This window comes from Saimiri boliviensis, chromosome X (assembly GCF_048565385.1).
Source record: "Saimiri boliviensis isolate mSaiBol1 chromosome X, mSaiBol1.pri, whole genome shotgun sequence".
NCBI lineage: Eukaryota > Metazoa > Chordata > Mammalia > Primates > Cebidae > Saimiri > Saimiri boliviensis.
Window position 1 is genome coordinate 46,413,952 of NC_133470.1, and position 19,479 is coordinate 46,433,430.

At 37.1% G+C, this 19,479-nt stretch overlaps 1 protein-coding gene across 2 annotated transcripts in view; it reads right to left on the bottom strand.

Moving 5' to 3' along the window:
• Positions 1-19,479, bottom strand: part of SHROOM4 (shroom family member 4) — a 214,926-nt gene that overhangs the window by 90,652 nt on the left and 104,795 nt on the right. Inside the window, exon 2 of one of the 2 annotated variants that reach the window (XM_010350246.3) lies at positions 12,989-13,140. In XM_010350246.3, coding sequence (XP_010348548.1) covers positions 12,989-13,140 — 152 coding nt within the window. Of the gene's footprint in view, positions 1-12,988; positions 13,141-19,479 lie in introns of those variants that run through there. The other variant, XM_074391859.1, reaches the window with a different exon arrangement.

Genomic DNA, 19,479 nt, shown 5'->3' on the forward strand with positions numbered 1-19,479 from the left:
GCCTCAGTCTTCTCATGTATAAAATGAGGTCACTAAATACAGTAATTACAAAAACCTCTTTTATCTCTAGCAGTACGTTTTCCTTTGACTGGAGCTTGACTTCGGCCTTTGTTTTGGCAAGAATGGTAGATAACTTTCTAGATCAAGAAACAGTATACAAAGGCAAAGAGGCACGTTTAAGAAAAGAGAAATGAACGAATTCATAACTAGTCATTTTCACAACTTGAGCCAACCTAATGATCATTCTGATTGACAATTATTAGGGTACTATGTGATTCATAATAATACCTGGTCTATGAATTGTGTCATGAAATTTTAACCAGTATTGTACTCTCTGCTAAAATCAGTACTGGTGGATAAGCACTGCCTTCCATTTTACTCAGGGAACAGAAAAGAGCAGTTACCAAATGGCTACTCTGTTTCAGGTACTTTCATATATTTACCTAAAAGGTAATTTACATGGAGGTAAGATTTTCCTTTAAATCTGTTGTATTAACCGATGTATCACTAATACCTAAAATAATGCTTAGCACATAGTCAGCACTCAATAAATATTGTTTGAATGACTTGAAAAATATATATCTCTGTATATATACATGTGTGTATATATGTATATTATACTTATATGTAGATATATAACATACATATATACAGATAATATACAATATATATACATATATGTTGTATATATACACATATATTGTATATTATCTGTATATATGTATATTATATATCTACATATACATATAATATACAATATGTAGCTATATGTATATTATAAATATATATTGTATATTATGTATGTATATGTGTATATATGTATAGGTATATATACATATAGGCATATATATGTGTGTATATATTTATATTTATACACACATATACCTATATGTGTATGTATTTGTGTATATACATATTTGTATATACACAAATACATACACATATAGGTATATGTGTGTATAAATATAAATATATTTGTGTATATAAATATATATACACAAATACATACACATATAGGTATATGTGTATATATACATATACACACACATATATATATACCTATATGTATATATACCTATACATATATATACCTATATGTATATATACATATACATATGATATACGTCCATGAGATGGATATTAGAAACACTGCAGAGGGAGCTCAGAAAGGACTTGGGGACTACTGGGAATAAAAGACGGAATTTAAGAGGATTCTATTATTGTGAGCTTGATTGGCAAGGATGAGAAAGATACCATAGACAGAAACAGAGATGTTAGGACATTAGAGAGGGGTGGTTAGGTAAGGGGTATAAAACAAACTTGCAACATTACAACATGACATTACAAAATTGCAAGTTCATTACAACAAACTTGCAAAAGAGACATTAGTGTTCTCATTATACAGATGGGAAAAGAATGGCTAAAGAAGTTATATAAATTTACTCAAAGTCACACAACCTGTAGGGGTTGTGCCAAAGTCAAACACAACAGATTTATAAGTTCCATGTGGGCAGGGAATGTGTCTTTCTTATTCTCCTTGGTATCTCCAATAGCTAACTCCACATCTAGATGGAGGTAACACCTAATAAATATCTTGTGAATAGAAGGAAGCAAGCAAGCAAACACACACTTGTGTGAACCCATAGTATCATTCATTTTACCCTATACCAACCACATCATCGCCCAAATTTGAAAAAATAATTGAATCTCAAGAACTCATCAGTTTCCCTACCATGTTTATTGGCTTAAATATTCTGTGATTTTAAAATTCATTCTCATTTGTAGACTACGATGCTTCTTTTTCAGTCCTTTAAACCTTTAGATAGATAGAACCCTGAGGTCTTCTTTTTGAAGGATGCTTTATACTAGGGCACAGCAAACTTAGTCTGTAAAGGGCCAGGTAGTAAATATTTTAGGTTTTGTAGACCATATAGTGTCTGTTGCAACTACTCAATTTTGCCATGTTGGTGTAAAAAAAAAAAAAAAAACAACAGATATACATGACACGTAGATAGATGAGAATGCCTGTGTTCCAATAAAATGTTAATTGGAAAAATATTTAGCAGGCCAGATTTGGCCACAGACCATAGTTTACCCCACCTTTGCTTTATATAATTTTTATTTTTCTCTCTCTTGCCTTTCCATGACTTCTCTAACACTGTGCCAACTGTAAACATCTTCCTATCCCTGGTATATTAGTACAAGATAGGACAATTTCAGTTTTAACAAGTTTCAACAGTTTTAACCCCTTCCATTTAATTATAGATGGCAGGAATATTATGACAACAACAGAGACAAGACAGCTAGGGAGGCTGGCAGGTGGCCTAGACAAGGCTCAAAGAAATGGTAGTTCCTTTTCATAATCTTCATACTGGTCCAACATCTGGATACTAGGTTCATGTAATAAAAACTCGATTTTTGAGGCCGGGTGCGGTGGCTCAAGCCTGTAATCCCAGCACTTTGGGAGGCCGAGGCGGGCGGATCACGAGGTCGAGAGATCGAGACCATCCTGGTCAACACGGTGAAAGCCCGTCTCTACTAAAAATACAAAAAAAAAAAATTAGCTGGGCATGGTGGCGCGTGCCTGTAATCCCAGCTACTCAGGAGGCTGAGGCAGGAGAATTGCCTGAACCCAGGAGGTGGAGGTTGCGGTGAGCCGAGATCGCGCCATTGCACTCCAGCCTGGGTAACAAGAGTGAAACTCCGTCTCAAAAAAAAAAAAAAAAAAAAAATACAAAATACAAAACTCGATTTTTTCCTTTTGATCAGTGTACTCAAAATTGATCAGTTATTTAAGAACAGTCTTACAAATATCCATAATCATAATAGACTGAATGCAATGTCATATGCCAATTTAGGTAACCATGAAAAATATAACTATCAAGAAAACCAGTTACTCATAGTTCCCACTTTCCTACATAAGGATGTATAAAAAAAGAAAATCCTGAGTCCTTCCTATGTGTCATAGAGTGTACTAGGTGCTAGGAATACAAAAATAAATAAGCAGGCCCTGTCCGCATAGTTCTAGTCTAAGGGTCAATTTTTTATTTTCTGTATAGAGCCAAATAATAAATATTTTAGGCTTTTGTGTCACACAGTCTGCCACAACTCAATTTTGCCATTTTAGTATGAAAGAAGCATAGACAGTACATAAATGAATAGGTGTAGTTCTGCTCCAATAAACTTTATTTATGGACACTTACATTTGAGTTTCATATAATTTCACATATTATGAAATACTATTCTTTTTTCCACCATTTAAAATATATACACATATATGTGTATATATATAATATACACACACATATTTGTATATATATTTTGAGACAGAGTGTCGCCCTGTCACTGAGGCTGGAGTGCAGTGGTGTCATCACGGGTCACTGTAGCAATCCGTCTCCCTGGGCTCAGGTGATCCTCCCACCTCAGCTTCCCAAGTAGCTTGGACCACGGGCACATGCCACTACACCTGGCTAATTTCTGTATTTTTTTTGTAGAGACTGGGTCTCGCCATGTTGCCCAAGCTGATTTCAAACTCCTGAGCTCGGGTGATCCACCTGTCTCAGCCTCCCAAAGTGCTGGCATTACAGGCGTAAGTCACTGCAATTAGCCTAGAGTTTTAATTCCGTAGGTTTATGGTGGTGGTTGATAATTTGCATTTCTACAAGTTCCTAAGTAAAGTTCATCAGTGAGAACCATGACCCCAGAACTTCTACTGTATATAATGAATTAACTTCTCCCTTATGCAGCTAGAATGCTCCTAGTTATATAACAGCCCTAGAAAAGTTGAAATAATAATCACAAATTACTTTCTGCATTCTGTAGTTAAGATGAGGAACCATAATGAGGAAACACTGAAGGTGTCAGTGGTCCATGAGAGCAAGGATCATACCTATGTTGTTCATGATTGAATCACCAGACTCTAGCACAGGTCAGACATTCAACCAATATTCATTGACTGAAAGATTGGCAAGGTCTATGGTATAGTCAGGGGAGTGACCCACTGATCTAGAAGGGTTTATCACTGAAGAACCCATCAAGAATCCATGAGATTATAAAGTTTCTGATCCTCCACAAAGACAATAAAATCTTTCACTATCACAGCTGGAATTAGGGTAGAGAAGATCACTGTGAAGCAGGTGCCAAAGTATAAAATAGAAGTGGGATCACATGGTAGATTGACTTGTAGTTTTTTGAGGAACCATCATACTCTTCTCCCTAGTGGCTATGCTAATTTACATTCCCACCAACAGCGTTTTAAGTGTTCCCTTTCTACACATCCTCCCCAACATCTGTCATTTTTTGTCTTTTTAATAATAGCCGTTCTAAATGGGGTGAGATAGTATCTCATTGCGATTTTGATTTGCATTTCTTTGATGATTAGTGATGCTGACCATCTTTTCATAGGTTTGTTGCCAATTTGTATGTCTTCTTTTGAGAAATGTCTGTTCAGATCATTTGCCCATTTTTAAACATTGGATTGTTTTTAGCTGTTAAGATGTTTGAGGTCCTCGTATATTCTGGATATTAGTCTCTTGTTGGATGAATAGTTTGCAAATATTTTCTCCCATTCACCAGGTGGTCTATTCACTCTGTTGATTGTTTTCTTTGCTGTACAGAGTTTTATTAAATTTGATTTAATCCTATTTGTTTATTTTTGCTTTTGCTACCTGTACTTTTGAGGTCTTATTCATAAATCTTTCCCCAGACCAACATCCTGAAGCATTTCCCCTATGTTATCTTCTAGTATTTTTATAGTTTGGGGTCTTACATTTAGGTCTTTAAACCATTTTGTGTTGATTTTGTACGAGGTGAGAGATAGGGGTCTGGTTTCATTCTTCTGCATATGACTGTCCCATTATCCCAGCAACATTTATTAAAGAGACTATCCTTTCTCTCAATGAGTTGTTCTAGGTACCTTTGTAAAAATCAGTTGGTTATATATATATATTATTTTCTGGGTTCTCTATTCTGTTCCATTGGTTTATGTGTCTGTTTTTTTTATGCCAGGACCATGTTGTTTTTGTTACTAAACCTTTGTGGCATATTTTGAAATCTCATAGTGTGATGCCTCCAGCTTTGATATTTTTGTTCAAGATCGCCTTGGCTGTTCAGAGTCTTTTGGGGTTCCATGCTAATTTAAGGATTTTTTGTTTGTTTACCACTGGATATTTATCCAATGGAAAGGAAATTCGTATATCAAAGAGATGTCTGCACCCTACATTTATTGCAGCAGTATCCACAATAGCTGAGATATGGAATCAACCTAAGTGTTCGACAGCAGATGAATGGATAAAGAAAATGTAGTATATACACACAATGGAGTATTATTCAGTCATAAAAAGAATGAAATATGGCCAGGCGTGGTGACTCACGCCTATAATCTCAGCACTTTGGGAGGCCAAGGCAGGTGGATCACAAAGGCAGGAGTTCGAGACCAACCTGAACAAGAGGGTGAAACCCTATCTCTACTAAAAATACAAAAATTAGCTGGGTGCAGTGGCGTGTGCCTGTAATCCCAGCTACTCAGGAGGCTGAGGCAGGAGAATTACTTGAACCCGGGAGGCAGAGGTTGCACTGAGCCGAGATTGTGCCATTGCACTCCAGACTGAGTGACAGAGCAACACTCCATCTCAAAAAAAAAAAAAAGAAAGAAAGAAAGAAAGAAAGAAAAAAGAAAAGTTCTGTCATCTGCAGCAACATGGAGGATATTATGTTAAGTGAAATAGGTCAGGAACAAAAAGTTGAACACCACATGTACTCACTCATATGTGGAAGCTAAAAATGTTGATCTCATAGAAGTAAAGAGTAGAACAGAGGGTACTAGAGGGTGAGAAGGTAGGAGGAAGGGAGGGATATATAGAGATTTGTTAAATAATAATAAATTACAATAGATAGGAAGAATAAGTTCTAGTGCTCTATAGCACTATAGGATGACTATAGTCAATATTAATGTATTATATATTTTCAAGTAACTAGAAGAAAGGATATTGAAAGTTTCCAACATAAAGAAACAATAAATGTTTGAGATAATATATATGTTAATTACTCTGATCACTGTATGTTGCACATTGAAAAACCACTATGTACCCCATAAATATGTACTGTGTATCAGTTAAAAAATTGTTTTAAATGGAAGTGAAAGAATAACCTGGAGACTGATAAATGACATTGGTAAGGAAATGAGTGATAATCCCTGCTTGTTTGAACTTCAGAAACGAAGGGAATCTTGCATGGGGGTGGAGGAATGATGGTTTGGAAGCTGTCTATGGAAAGCATGACTAAACCAGAATATGTCAACATATAGTACATTCAATTGTATCTTGCTTTTTTGTAAGGAAAAATAACTTAATACAGTACTAAGAATTTACCCACATCACCAAAAATTACTTGTGTACATTTTCTCTGTCTGTACATTTTTGTAATTTCCTCCATATACATCCTCTTTCTTTCAGGCATATTTCTTAAGGTCATTTCTGATTGTTTATGAGTTTGCTCCTATTACGAATGATACATATTTCTCCATATAGCTTCTAATTGATTATTGTGATGTATTGTTACCTTTAAATTTGTTATTCTTTGACTTCTCCTTTGAACTGGTTCTAATACTTTACATTTTTCTCATTAAGGAGTAAAAGTCTTTAACATATGTTTATTTTTTATCTATGTAAGAGTCAAAATCTTGCCTTTCAAAAATTATTTTAATACTTGTAATGAATTGTTACTGTCCTATATTATTGAATTCGATTTCATAGAATTCCATGTACATATTTTGCATCTAAATTTACAAATTGGATAGAATACTCTTTCTTAGAGCAGTCTGTCAGGTTTTGGTATCAGAGTAATGCTAGCTTCAAAAACAATGTGAAGAATTCTGCAACATTTTCAATACTATAACATACTTACAGAATTAAACATGGCTATTTCTAGAAAATTTAAAAGAATTCAGAGATAAAAATATCTGGCCCTAAAGTATTTTTGGAAGTTTCTCTTTGATAATTGTTTTCAAAGTTTCTACTGTTATGTGTCCATTTAGTTTTCAACTTCTCAATAATTTCTGGCATTTAATATTTTATTCAATATTTTTAATTTCCCTGAGATTTTCAAATATATTAAGGTACAATTATAGTAGTGTGCCTTTAATTTGAAAAAACCTTTGTTGTTATATTCCATTTGTCGTTTAAATTTTATTTATAATTCATCTTTGTTTTCTTGATTAAATTTGCTAAAGGCTTATCTATTTAATTCATCCCTCTGAAAAGAAACCTAGTTCTTGGTTTCATATTATATTGGATTATTAGTCATGTAATTTCATTCTTCATTTTTAATAATAAAATATTTAAGGTTATGAATTTATTTTTGAATATTATTCTCAAAGTTTTGGTAAGTCATGATCTCATTTTTATTATCATTTTCTAGTCTGCTAGCGTTTCTTTTTCCTAATATTCACGTATAAATGTGCTCTAAAATATTCAAGTAATTGAAGACTTTTAAATTTGTTTTTTAATTGTAAACACTACATTATCATCAGATATTTCTGCTCTTAAGAGTCTGCAGGCTGGGCTTGGTGGCTCATGCATGTAATCCTAGCACTTCGGGAGGCCGAGGCAGGTGAATCACTTGAGGTCAGGAGTTCAAGACCAGCCTGGCCAACATGGTGAGAAACCCTGTCTCTATTAAAAATAAAAAAATTAGTTGAGTGTGGTGGTACATGCCTATATTCCCAGCTACTTGGGAGGCTGAGGCAGAATAATTCCTTGAACCCGGGAGGCAGTGGTTGCAGTGAGCCAAGATTGTGCCACTGCACTCTAGCCTGGGTGACAAAGCAAGACTGTCTCAAAAAAAGAAAAAAGAAAAAGAATTTGCAAAGCTTTTCTTTGTGACATACATATGATCATTTAAAAATATTCTCTCAATATTTGAAAAGAGTATATGAAGTCTATAAACAATTTTCAAAATGTATTAATTAGATTAATAAACTGTTTTACAAATCTTCTAATTACTTTATTTCAGTCTACTTTATTGTCAGTTAATTTATGTTAACGTCTTCCATACAGAATACAGATTTTTTTTATCACTTTTTGTATTGCTGACAGTTTTTTTCTTTATATATTTGAATGCCATGTTTTTTGCAAAAGAAATGGTTCATGAATATAATATCTTCAATACGGTTTGTATCATTAATCAATATAAAATGAACCTTTTGGGAACAATATGGTTGTATGGTCACTGTTCATGATTTTTTTTTCCAAGTAGAGAAGTGACATGCTCAAATAACTATTTGGAGAATAGCTTGATTAGGAAAAGGTGAGACTGAAAGCTGAGAAGCCAATGGGAAGGCTCTTAGAATAGTGCAAGTGAGAAATGATGAGTGACTGAAATTAAGACAAAGGCAACCAAGAGGTCTATAGCAGGTTAAAAACATCAGGACTTGGAATTAATTGGATTGGAAGAGGGGTGGGGTGAGAGAGGAGTTGAGGGTGACACCTACATTTCTGACTTAGCTGACCATTATCTAGACAGCAAAAAGGAGGAAGAGCTGGGTTGGCTTTTCAGAAGTGGCCATGTTCGAAAGTTCCTTCTGTTTATATTCATCCCCAGAGGACTCAAGCCCAGATCTAAAGCCCAGTGTTGGATCTTTCCCAGTTGATTGCTTACTCAAACCAAAGTCTTTCTACCTGTATAAAACACTAGGCTGAATATTCACAAACTTTTGGATAATCACGCTTCTTTTATGTGTTAAGAGCTCTTTCATAAATTTGACGAAAAATTTGGACTAAACAAGAGGGAATTAATTTCCAATACCGTGCCCAAGGGTAGTCCACATGCGAAGGTTAAGTTTACCACAAGAGGGCAGCATCACCTAATAAATTATGTCACTGAACGCCTTGACCAATAGGGGCTGAGATGGGGAGACTAAGAGGGTAGGAACTGTAGGTTCAGGAGCCATAGGACCTGCCACACCATGAAAAAAACCAAAGGGCCCTGCTATCTCCAAAGACATAATCATAGTCACTCCTAAGTGGCAGATGTCGCTACAGTACGAAGAAACACTTGAACCCTCTCATTCTTGTGACTGGCTCAGAAAACACTCTAGATAGTGTCCACACTCCCTCTAACTTCTGATGTCTCTGTACAACCAGCATCTCACAGGGTCTTTTATTTTCTATTCAGATCTTTGCCACCCCTAATGGTTTCAGCACATCATTCTCTGCAGGTTAGGCTGCAAAGCACCACCACCATTCTGATGCTCTCCCAATTTAACAATGTTTGCTTATTCCAATTATGCTTCTTTTAGACCATAAGGAAAGAAATGGGAATGAAATTCACTGACAACCCATTATGTGAAAGTTCTTTTATATAAGTTATCTTATGTAATCATTGTGGTAATGCCACTATGGAGGAATTATTATTTGTCGGGTAAGAAACCTAGGAAGTTGCATACATGGGACTATCTAACTCCAAAACAAAAATGCTTCCAAATTCACCAAATTACCCCTCCAAGAAGCCTTATTTAAGACCTAAATCTTGACCAATCCAAGATATAATCAGTTATAATGTATCTATTACATAAGGCATTACTTAACATGTCACCTCCTATCCATGTACATGGACAGGTATGGATTAATCTTAGGTACCAGCAGGTAATAGCAGTCAATGAGATCCTATATAACTTCATTCTTCCTAGGTCCGAAGCCTTTTCCTTAAATATTGTCTCTTTAGGATAAATCATTTGGATATAAAACATGAAGACAATGGAAGAATTAAAGATGGCTTCTGCGTTTCTGGCTTGGTTGGCTGAGTACACACATGGTGGTCTTGGTCACAGAGAGTGATCTTGAGAGAAGACAATGATGTATTAGGTTTTGGGCATGTTGTGTTTCCAATACTTCTGACACATATAAGTATAAATGTCTAATAGGAAGTCAATTATATGGTGTGGAGCATAAGAGATATACACAATAATTGAAGCTATAGGGCTGGGTGAGATTTTCCAGGGCATATTAAGTTAAAAATGGTGGAACTACAGGAAACACCAACATATAAGGAATGGCCAGAGGAAGAGCAGGTAGTAAGGAGCCCGGTTTTAAAAAAAATGGACAGAGATGTAGAAAAATAACAAGAAAACTGATTATCTCAAAAGTAAGAGGTTTGGCTAGGTGTGACGCCTTATGCCTGTAATCTCAGCACTTTGGGAGACCAAAGCAGGTGGATCACCTGAGGTCAGAAGTTCACAACCAGCCTGGCCAACATGGTGAAACTCCATCTCTACTAAAAATACAAAAATTAGCCAGGCATGGTGGCACATGCCTGTAATCCCAGCTACTCAGAAGGCTGAGGCAGGGGAATTGCTTGAACACAGGAGGTGGAGTTTGCAGTGAGCTGAGATCGTGCCACTGCACTCCAGCCTGGGCAACAGAAAAACAAATTCTCAAAAAAAAAAAAAAGAAAAAAAGAAAAAGAAAAGAAAAATAAGAGGTTTTTTTTTAATTGACATGTAATAGTTATACATATTTTGGGGTTACATGTGTCATTCTGATACATACATATACTGTGTAATAATGAAATTAGGAAAATTGGGATATCCATCACTTGAAATAGTTATCTTTTCTTTATGCTGAGAACATATAAATTCTTTTCTAATAGCTATTTTGAAATATACAATAGATTGTTAACTATAGTTACCCTACCAAACTGTTGAACACTAGATCTTATTCTTTCTAACTGTATTTTTTTTTTTTTTTTTTGAGACGGAGTTTCGCTCCTGTTACCCAGGCTGGAGAGCAATGGCACGATCTTGGCTCACCGCAACCTCCGTCCCCTGGGTTCAGGCAATTCTCCTGCCTCAGCCTCCTGGGTAGCTAGGATTACAGGCACGTGCCACCATGCCCAGCTAATTTTTTGTATTTTTAGTAGAGACGGGGTTTCACTATGTTGACTAGGATGGTCTCGATCTCTTGACCTCGTGATCCACCCGCCTCGGCCTCCCAAAGTGCTGGGATTACAGGCTTGAGCCACCGCGCCCGGCCTTCTAACTGTATTTTTATACTCATCAATCAACCTCTCTACAACCTCCCCATTTCCCAAGGTCTAGTAACCACCAGTCTACTCTCTATCTCCATGAGATCCCTCTTTTCAGCCCTTATATATGAGTGAGGACATGTAATATTTGTCTTTCTGTCTAGCTTATTAATGACCTCCAGTTCCATCTGTGTCGCTGTAAATGACAGGATTTCATTCTTTTTATGGCTGAATAGTATTCCATTTTATATATATATTTCCCATTTTCCTTATCCATTTATCTACTGATAGATAATCAGGTTGATTCTGTAACTTGTTTACTGTGAATAGTGCTGCAATAAACATGGGGGTGCAGATATCTCTTTTATATGCTGATTTCCTTTCTTTTAAATATGTACCCAGCAGGGGGACTGTTATGTCATATGATAGTTCAATTTTCAGTTTTTAGCAAAATCTCCACACTGTTTTTTATGGCAACTGTACTATTTCACACCAACAGTGTACCAGGGTGCCCCATTTTCCTACATCCTTGCTAGCACCTGTTATTTGTTTGTTTGTTTGCTTTTATAAAAACTATTTTAACTGGGATGAGATAATATGTCATTGTGGTTTTTACTGTCATTTCCCTGAAGATTAGTGATGTTGACCATTTTTTCACATGCCTGTTGGCCATTTGTATGTCTTCTTTTAAGAAATGTCTATTCAGGTCTTTGCCCATTTTTAAGTTGGATTATTTGTGGTTTTTTGCTATTGAGTTGCTGAGTGAGATTTTTGGTATTGAGTTTCATAAAGGAAAGTAGAGGGCACAATCTAGAGCTATAATGTTAAATATGATACGATAAATATTAAAAATAACCAATTGACTTTGACAATTAGGAGATAATTTGTAGTTTTTGACAAAGTAGCTTCAGTGGAGTACTAAAGGTCAAATTCTGGTTGCAGAGGGTGGAAAGCCAAATGGCAGGTGGAGAAGCAGGGACAGTGAACATAGACTCTCCCTTTGAAACTGAGTATGAACAAAAGGAGAAAGATGGAGCAGTAGCCAGAGGGAGAAGTGAGACTGTGGGAAGATGCAACATGGAAAAACTTAGGTGTGTACATAGGATAAAGGAAAAAAAAAATAGAAAGGGAGATGACTGAGCTCCAATAATACAAAGTAAAGATGCAGCAGCAGAAGGAAAGAAAGCCATGTGGAAAGCTCACCAATAGGCAGATGCTTTGGTGGTAGCAGAATGACGGTGCCCAAATATGTCCTTCCCTTCCTTCTGCTTATGCCACTCCACTTACCTGCAATACCTTCCTTTTCTGACAGTTTATTTTTCAAATTATACTCACCGTTTAGCTTCAATTTCACTTCCTTTATGAAGTCTTACCCCATCAATCCCCTCTGCAGTGATCTTTCTCTAATAGCAGTTTCTGTCTGAACAATCCATTTGACAATCACACACAAGCCTTTATTGCCTCCTTTAAAAATATACTGTTACTTGGTCACATGTGTATGTTTTCTCTCCTGCTAGACTGTGCACTCCTCAAGGACAGGGTTTCTAAGAGTTTGCTACAGCCTCCAGAGTGCCTACCATGGCTTATTGTAGGGGCTCTTTAAGTCTCCATTGATATGTGGTTCAAGAATGATAGTGTATTATAAAGAAGGAGACTGAAAAACACTGGATTAGGCAGCCCTTTGGTATATGATGAGTAATTTAGTCCTCATTATAGCAAATAAGGAAACACTCTAGCAGAGGTCAAATAAATTTATCCAAGATTATATGTCTATGCGGCAGTGCCAGGATTTGAACCAAAGGCTCTTTCTTCTGTGCTATTAATACTGCTTCAGTTGTCTGCAAAATTCTATTCAAGTGAAACACCTCTTTCCTTTATAATATTGATAGAGACGTGACTCTATTGAGCTTTATTACCAACCAAGTTTCAGTGGCCTCTGTGCCTTACGAAGACTCTCCCTGTACCTTACCTCCTGACAATCAGCTTGAGAATCCGGAAGGAGCCTTTTATGAGAATGAGGGCCTCTTGGCGGGATCCATATAGTGGAGTGCCATTGATATTCACCAGCTCATCACCAGTCCTCATCTTCTGGGACAAAGCTGCCTTGCCTCCATCTTCAATCTGTGTTGCAGAGAACAAAACAGAAAGCAGGTAGTGAGGTGACTTTCTCCGCAAAAATTCTACTTGTTTCTCCCAACCCTGGAGCCACAAGTAGTACTGAGGAATGGTTCCAAGCAGCTCCTGGAGGTAGCTCAGGAGCTGATGATAGGTCATTATTTACTGAAGGCAAAGCTGGGACAAACCTTTGAGGAAGGAGGCAACAAGGAAATAATGCAATCCCTGACTGGAGGAATGAGCACTCCATCCGAGAAGAGTAGCACTTCTAAATAAGAAACTGATGCTTAGCAGGAACCCTACTGTGTGGCTAAAGCAGCAGCATAGCCTACCAAAGCAGACAAATGAGAGCCAGAAGAACTACGCTCTAACAAAATGACCTTTTTTGGCAAGCTCTTTCCTACCTGAGGGAAGGCTTTGAAGTCTGAAAAACATACGTTTGAATCCTGGCTCTGCTACTTCCTAGCTGTGAGACCCTGAGGAAGTTACTTAACATCTGTGTCTCAATTCCCTCCTATGTAACATGTAGATAACAAGACTAGCTACCTCACAGAGTCATTAGTATACTAAATATCTGGCAGCAGTAAGTCCTCAATTAATATGAGCTCTGATTATTATAACAATGAGGTTAACTCTAAAGACTTGGACAGTAGCTTCCAGCTCAGCATTCTGTGAGTGAAACAGCAAATTCAAAAGATACAAGTAGGTACAATGTAGCTGCTTCTTTATCTGTGTCTCTTGAACACATGCCCAGCACAGTGCTTCTGGTGTCGACAGAGACTGAGCATTCAGAGAAAGCTGGAAATGTGGGTATTTACTGTTCCAACACAACCTAAAGAATTTCCATTAACCAGGGTAATCTGGAAAAGAAGATTGTCAGACTGAGAGTATCAAAAGCAAAGGCAGAAATAATAGTCACTGGGGCAGGCAAAAGCAAAGCAAAGCAGAATGTCCCTTGGGGTCCTTGCTTCTGGCTAATTTTATACATTCATTTTTATTATATTCATTTTACCATGAAGGTGAATTATACCTATTGGAACATCAATTCCATCCTTTATAGTAGGAGTCATCTCATCCATTCATTAAGTATTTAAGTAAATTTCTCTTATGTACAGGACAACATGCTACATGCTAGAGATATAAAAATGAACAAGGCTCCTAACTTCTAGCCTCAGGGGCAGGTTACTGCCTACAGCTTATTTATCAACTGAGATGGTCAGGCGAAAAAGGGTCCAACTCACTGATGTACTCAGTTGTTTTTGTTTGTTTCCAGGGAAAGGGGATGTAAAGATAATTAAATCGTATAGTCCTTAGGGGATGGAAGATTCTAAATGGGGCAACCAAGGGCTGGTATTCACTGGAAGTATTTTTACACTTCTACTCTTGTTCCCATCTTTCTCTCAGTCTTTTATAATGTCCCCTCAATCTATCCTCACACTATGGAAGTTAGAATATTGTTGAGCTTTAGGTTGGCCAGCTCATGTGCAATTTGGCAGATGAGACCTCCTCAGTGCAGAGAAAAATGTAAATTCAGAATTTTTTAAACTCCTTCCAATAAATTGAACTTCTGAATTAAATCACAGAATGTTATTATGTTTATTGCCGCTAATCCAACAGTTTTTTTTTTTTTTAATTAACCTTTGTCTGACAAATCATGGGTTAGCCAAGTGACATTGAATATATATACCTTTGTTCCAGTACCCAGGCCACACTCAAGACTAAACAAGCCAATATTGGTAAATGAGGAACAACTCTCAGGAAATTAATCAGGATTACACTCTTATTTCTGTTGTCATTATCATTATTACTTCACAGTCACTGCTGCCTGCCACCAAGAAGAAAAAAAAAAGAGAGAGAGAGAGAGAGAAAAGGAAAGTGCTGTACTTGAATTCAGAAGTTCTATTTGAATGACTCATTTCTTTGGCATCCATAGAAGGCCCTTAGCACCAGGCAGAACTTTCAACACGGATCAGCCATTTGAAAGGGTTTCCTGAGGCTAACAAAGAATCACAAACAGAAGTCTAACTAATGAATGCTAATAGATTTTCCTGTTGATTAGTCTTAATTCCCTCTACATAGGCTTAATGCCCTCTACCCATTGTTTTTAATTCATACAACTTAATTATCCATATTACTGTTACCAAAAGCAAGTCTTCCCCTCAACATGTATTGATATTAAGTACCATCTTTGGTTAATTAAACAGTCTGTTACCTCAGTAAGATCTCTGTTTATACTAGGCAAGAAGAAAGGGGGAACCTTTTAAACTAAAATGCTTAATTATTGCTGTAGCAAAAGCTAAGGCAGTTGGCATTCTTTACTGCTACTAAAGCTGCCACTGAGTCCTTGCACAGACTCTTTCTTGGACTACAGCATCAGGCCAACTGTTCATGCCCCTATTTTCTGTTCCATGCCCCTTCTCAGTCACCAGCATCCTCATCAGGAGATATGTTAAGTGAAATAATGCCACTTTAGTACAAGTCTGAAGATGCTTAGACAAAAACCCAGCAAATTTTGGGTCCCCAGCATAATCCAAGAGTTCGGATGGATCCAGATCAGGAAGTAAGACTCCATGTGGTTGAAGATCCCTTCAACTATACCCCAGACTAGCCCTTTTCCAGACCCAGGGTATTTACCAAGCTGTGCAATGGACTCCATACTCTTCCAGACTTTTTTGGTCCTTTTTAAATTACTGCTCACTGGTCTTTCTCCTCCCCCCTCTACTTCTAGATTTCTGAGATCTAGCATGTCTTCTATTTATTGTTTGGCCTCCTGACAGCCAGTTCTACAGGTCAATGTCTCAGCTACATATTTATTTATATGAAAGACAAAGCAGATGTTCATGTTTCTATCAATTAAAAAAAGGAAAGAAAGGAAGGAAAAACAAATGAGAGGAAGGGAAAAGGAGGAGGGAGGGGGAAAAGAAGATATGTATATTCTATAAAAGGTTTTGTTTTCCCTTCCCCCCATCCTCCTCCTAACTGTGGCTAGGGTCCGGAAATGTGTGAATAAACAAACTTATTGAAATTAACATACCCTGTTTGAGGGGCTGTATAACAATATATGATGCTATCCATTCCGTAAGGCTGGTCAGCTTTCCAGCTCTTCCTGCATCAGACCTTCAGGGTGGCTTTCTTGTTTCAGTTGAAGTGTTGTGAATTCTCAGATTAGACCCAGATGCATTGGAATGTCAGTATAAACACACATCACAAAGCTCAATGTAAACGATGGTTAACTTATGTGTCATTTTGTATTATCCAAGTGATCGCTGGGCTAGCAATGAGTGGCCCAAGTAATTGAAAATTGATTACACAGAGGTCATATAACCAAAAGCCAGGTGGTACCTGGAAAGCTAGAAAGAGCTGATTGACTTTGGACAAGTCCCTTTCCCTTCTTGGTGCCTCTCTTCTCTTACTGGTAAAATGTGTAAGAGGGCCTGACTAGATGATCTCTTGGGGCTCTGACAGCTCTGGACCTTTTCAGCTCTGACATTCAGTGACCTGTGAACAGTTAGCAAAGTCATGCATTATCCTTTTGCTGACACAGATAATCTCAGCTTTTTGTCCCATTGTACTCTGCCTTCACCCATGTTTCACTCCTTCAAAATTGGCTAATTAACATCCATCTTTCAATTCCCCTGGTCTTTATCCATTGTTTCAGAGTGGTCCACCAAGGTTGGAACACTTAATAAGGCCCAGTTAGGAGAATGAGAGAAAGAGATTCCTGAAGCCCTATTTTGTGCTAATGAGCTAGTGATTTGGAAATTTTTGATGGGTCTTCAATGAAGCATGAAATGCTCTGATAGCTGTCAACAAAGTGACAAGTTGGCCCCTTGAGAGTAAAGAAAAAGAACAATTAACTTAACAACACATGCTGGCTTTCTAGTAGCTTTTATTTAGTCAGTTACTAACAGATACTTGCTTGGGTCTTTTGAATAAATTTAGAAGATGAAAAAGTGAAGAATTATTAAATCAGGTTTATAATTTAAAAATGCATTCAGAGGAGAAGCACCATCTGCAACAATAACGGATCGGTACTGAACACCTATTACAGTAGCGTAAGAGCAGCATTAAAAATCAATGACATGATTGTGAATACCTCTGCTTGCTACAGGAAATTTATTGGAAAAAAAAGTGGGCATCAACTGAAACTTTCTTAGTCAGTTTCAAGAGCTTCTGGCCAAATTACTAGCCCATACTCCTACCTCCACCAGCTTGTCTATTGTCTAAGAAGGCAAACAACGTAATTGTTTAACTTGATTTTTTTTTTTTTTTGCAAATAGACAGAAAAGGTTCACTCAGAATACAGTAGTCCAATTGTTTAAAGAAAGAATATAGCCTCTGAAAACCTTTTTAGCATCTTAGAAAGATTTTTAAGTTTTTAGTAGCACTCCAGACATCTGTTCATCAATTTGGCCTTTTCTGGAAAATCAATAGAAAATGTAGAGATAGAGATAAGCTGGCTTTTTGGGAAGTTTATTAAGAAGTAGAAGCATCAGAGAATGAATAGGGTCCTTGCTCATTCTGAAACTTAGTTTGAAATCTTAAGCAAACCACAGGTTGGGGGCTGTTCCTAATCTACCCTCTTTTTCCTTGCTGATATCTCTTAGAATCCGATCATGCTAGGAGAAACTGATCTGGGCTCCCTGGACATGGGAGATACAGGCTTTCAAACTTCGGCAGTCTTCTTGCCATGGTTTTCAACACTTAACTTGTCTCTCTCAGCATCTTCTTCCCTTAAAAACTTCTCTCAAATTTCCAAAGCAGTCTAGATTAGAAAAACAAGAAACTCTGTTCCTAATTTCATCTGTATTTTATACCAGTTTTCCAAAAGGCAAAACAGACAACAAAACCTTTTCTCTTAAATGAGAATTGAAAAACAATAACCAATTAAAAAGATATAAGTAGACCTGATTCAAAGCAGTAATCCCTAAATGTAGACAGAGGGAAGAGGTGGACACCAAGGGAGAAGCCATTGTTTCCCTCTACCAGCTAAAAAGCAGATGCCCAAATCCTACAAGGAGCTTCCCCAGAGTGTAAAGCTCTATGAATCAGGCCCAAGGGCTCCCCTGACCTTGAGCCAAGGAACTCTGTTGTGCCCCACAGCATGACCTAGCCCAGCAGACAGCTCCTTCCTCCCAAGCTGCTTAATCACCTTCTAGTTTACTAATCCTCACAACAAAGGCCCTCTAAGCTCCAAATCATTAAATTTCCCTGGGGATTAGCTCCAGTCAAATTCTAAGTATGTTTGCCAAAAACTCAGTCAGCCCAGTGCCAAGCTCAGCTCTAGGAATTTGGTGATGAGGACAGGGGAAGAAGACTCAGGAGCACTGTCCCCTATGTCATCAACCAAAGGCAAATTTGTCTTTGCTCCTACCAAGTCAGATCGTCCTGCTGTCTCTGTAAGTCTGGTAAGGGGAGACAAACATGATGGCACAAGAGTAAACCGAGGGTCTCTTACATTGCATCTTACATTGCTAGCAGATATGCTCACTGGGGTTCTGTCAACTCTAGCCATTTGTTTACACTAAAGTCTTCTTCTGACATTAATGTTATCCGTGTTTGTCACAAATGTTAGTCTTTGGTGGTATAGAACAATAATGTTCAGAGTGGGGTATATATACCCCAGGCTGTGTACAACATGATCCACTGGAACTTTTGTTTATATATTGAGAAAAAAAATTAAAAATCAAGCCTTATTAATATTTAATATTGGTGGTAGTAAATTAGATCTTCCATAAATAAAACTGTGTATACTGGGGACACATACTCAAAACATTTTTACTGATGTACATTTTTACTAAAAATGTTGGCTGGATTACAGACCTAATGAGAAGACTAAAATTATAAGGCTTTTAGTGAATAACATGAAGCATATCTTTGTGGCCTTGGGGTGGGTGGGCAAAGGTATTTTGAGCAGGATGCAAAAGTAGTAATCAAAGGAAAGAGTGATACTTTGGAGTTCATCAAAATAAAAAAATCTTCAGCACTAAACAAGGGAAAAGACAAGCCACAGACTGGGAAAATATTCATAATACTTGCTACCTGAAAAATGACATATCCAGAATATTAAAAGAACTACAAATCAATAAGAAAAAGGCAAACAGCCAATTAACAATTGGCAAGGCTTGAACAAGCACTTCACTAAAGAAGACAGCCAAATACCCAATAAGCATTGAAAAAGGTGCTCAATATAATTCTTCATTAGGGAAATGTGATTTAAAATTACAGTAAAACGTCACTACAGATCCGTCAGAATGCCTAAAATTTAAAAGACTAAAATTACTAAGTATTGGTGAGAATGTACAGCAATTTGATCTCTCTACATTGCTGGCAGGAGTATAAAAC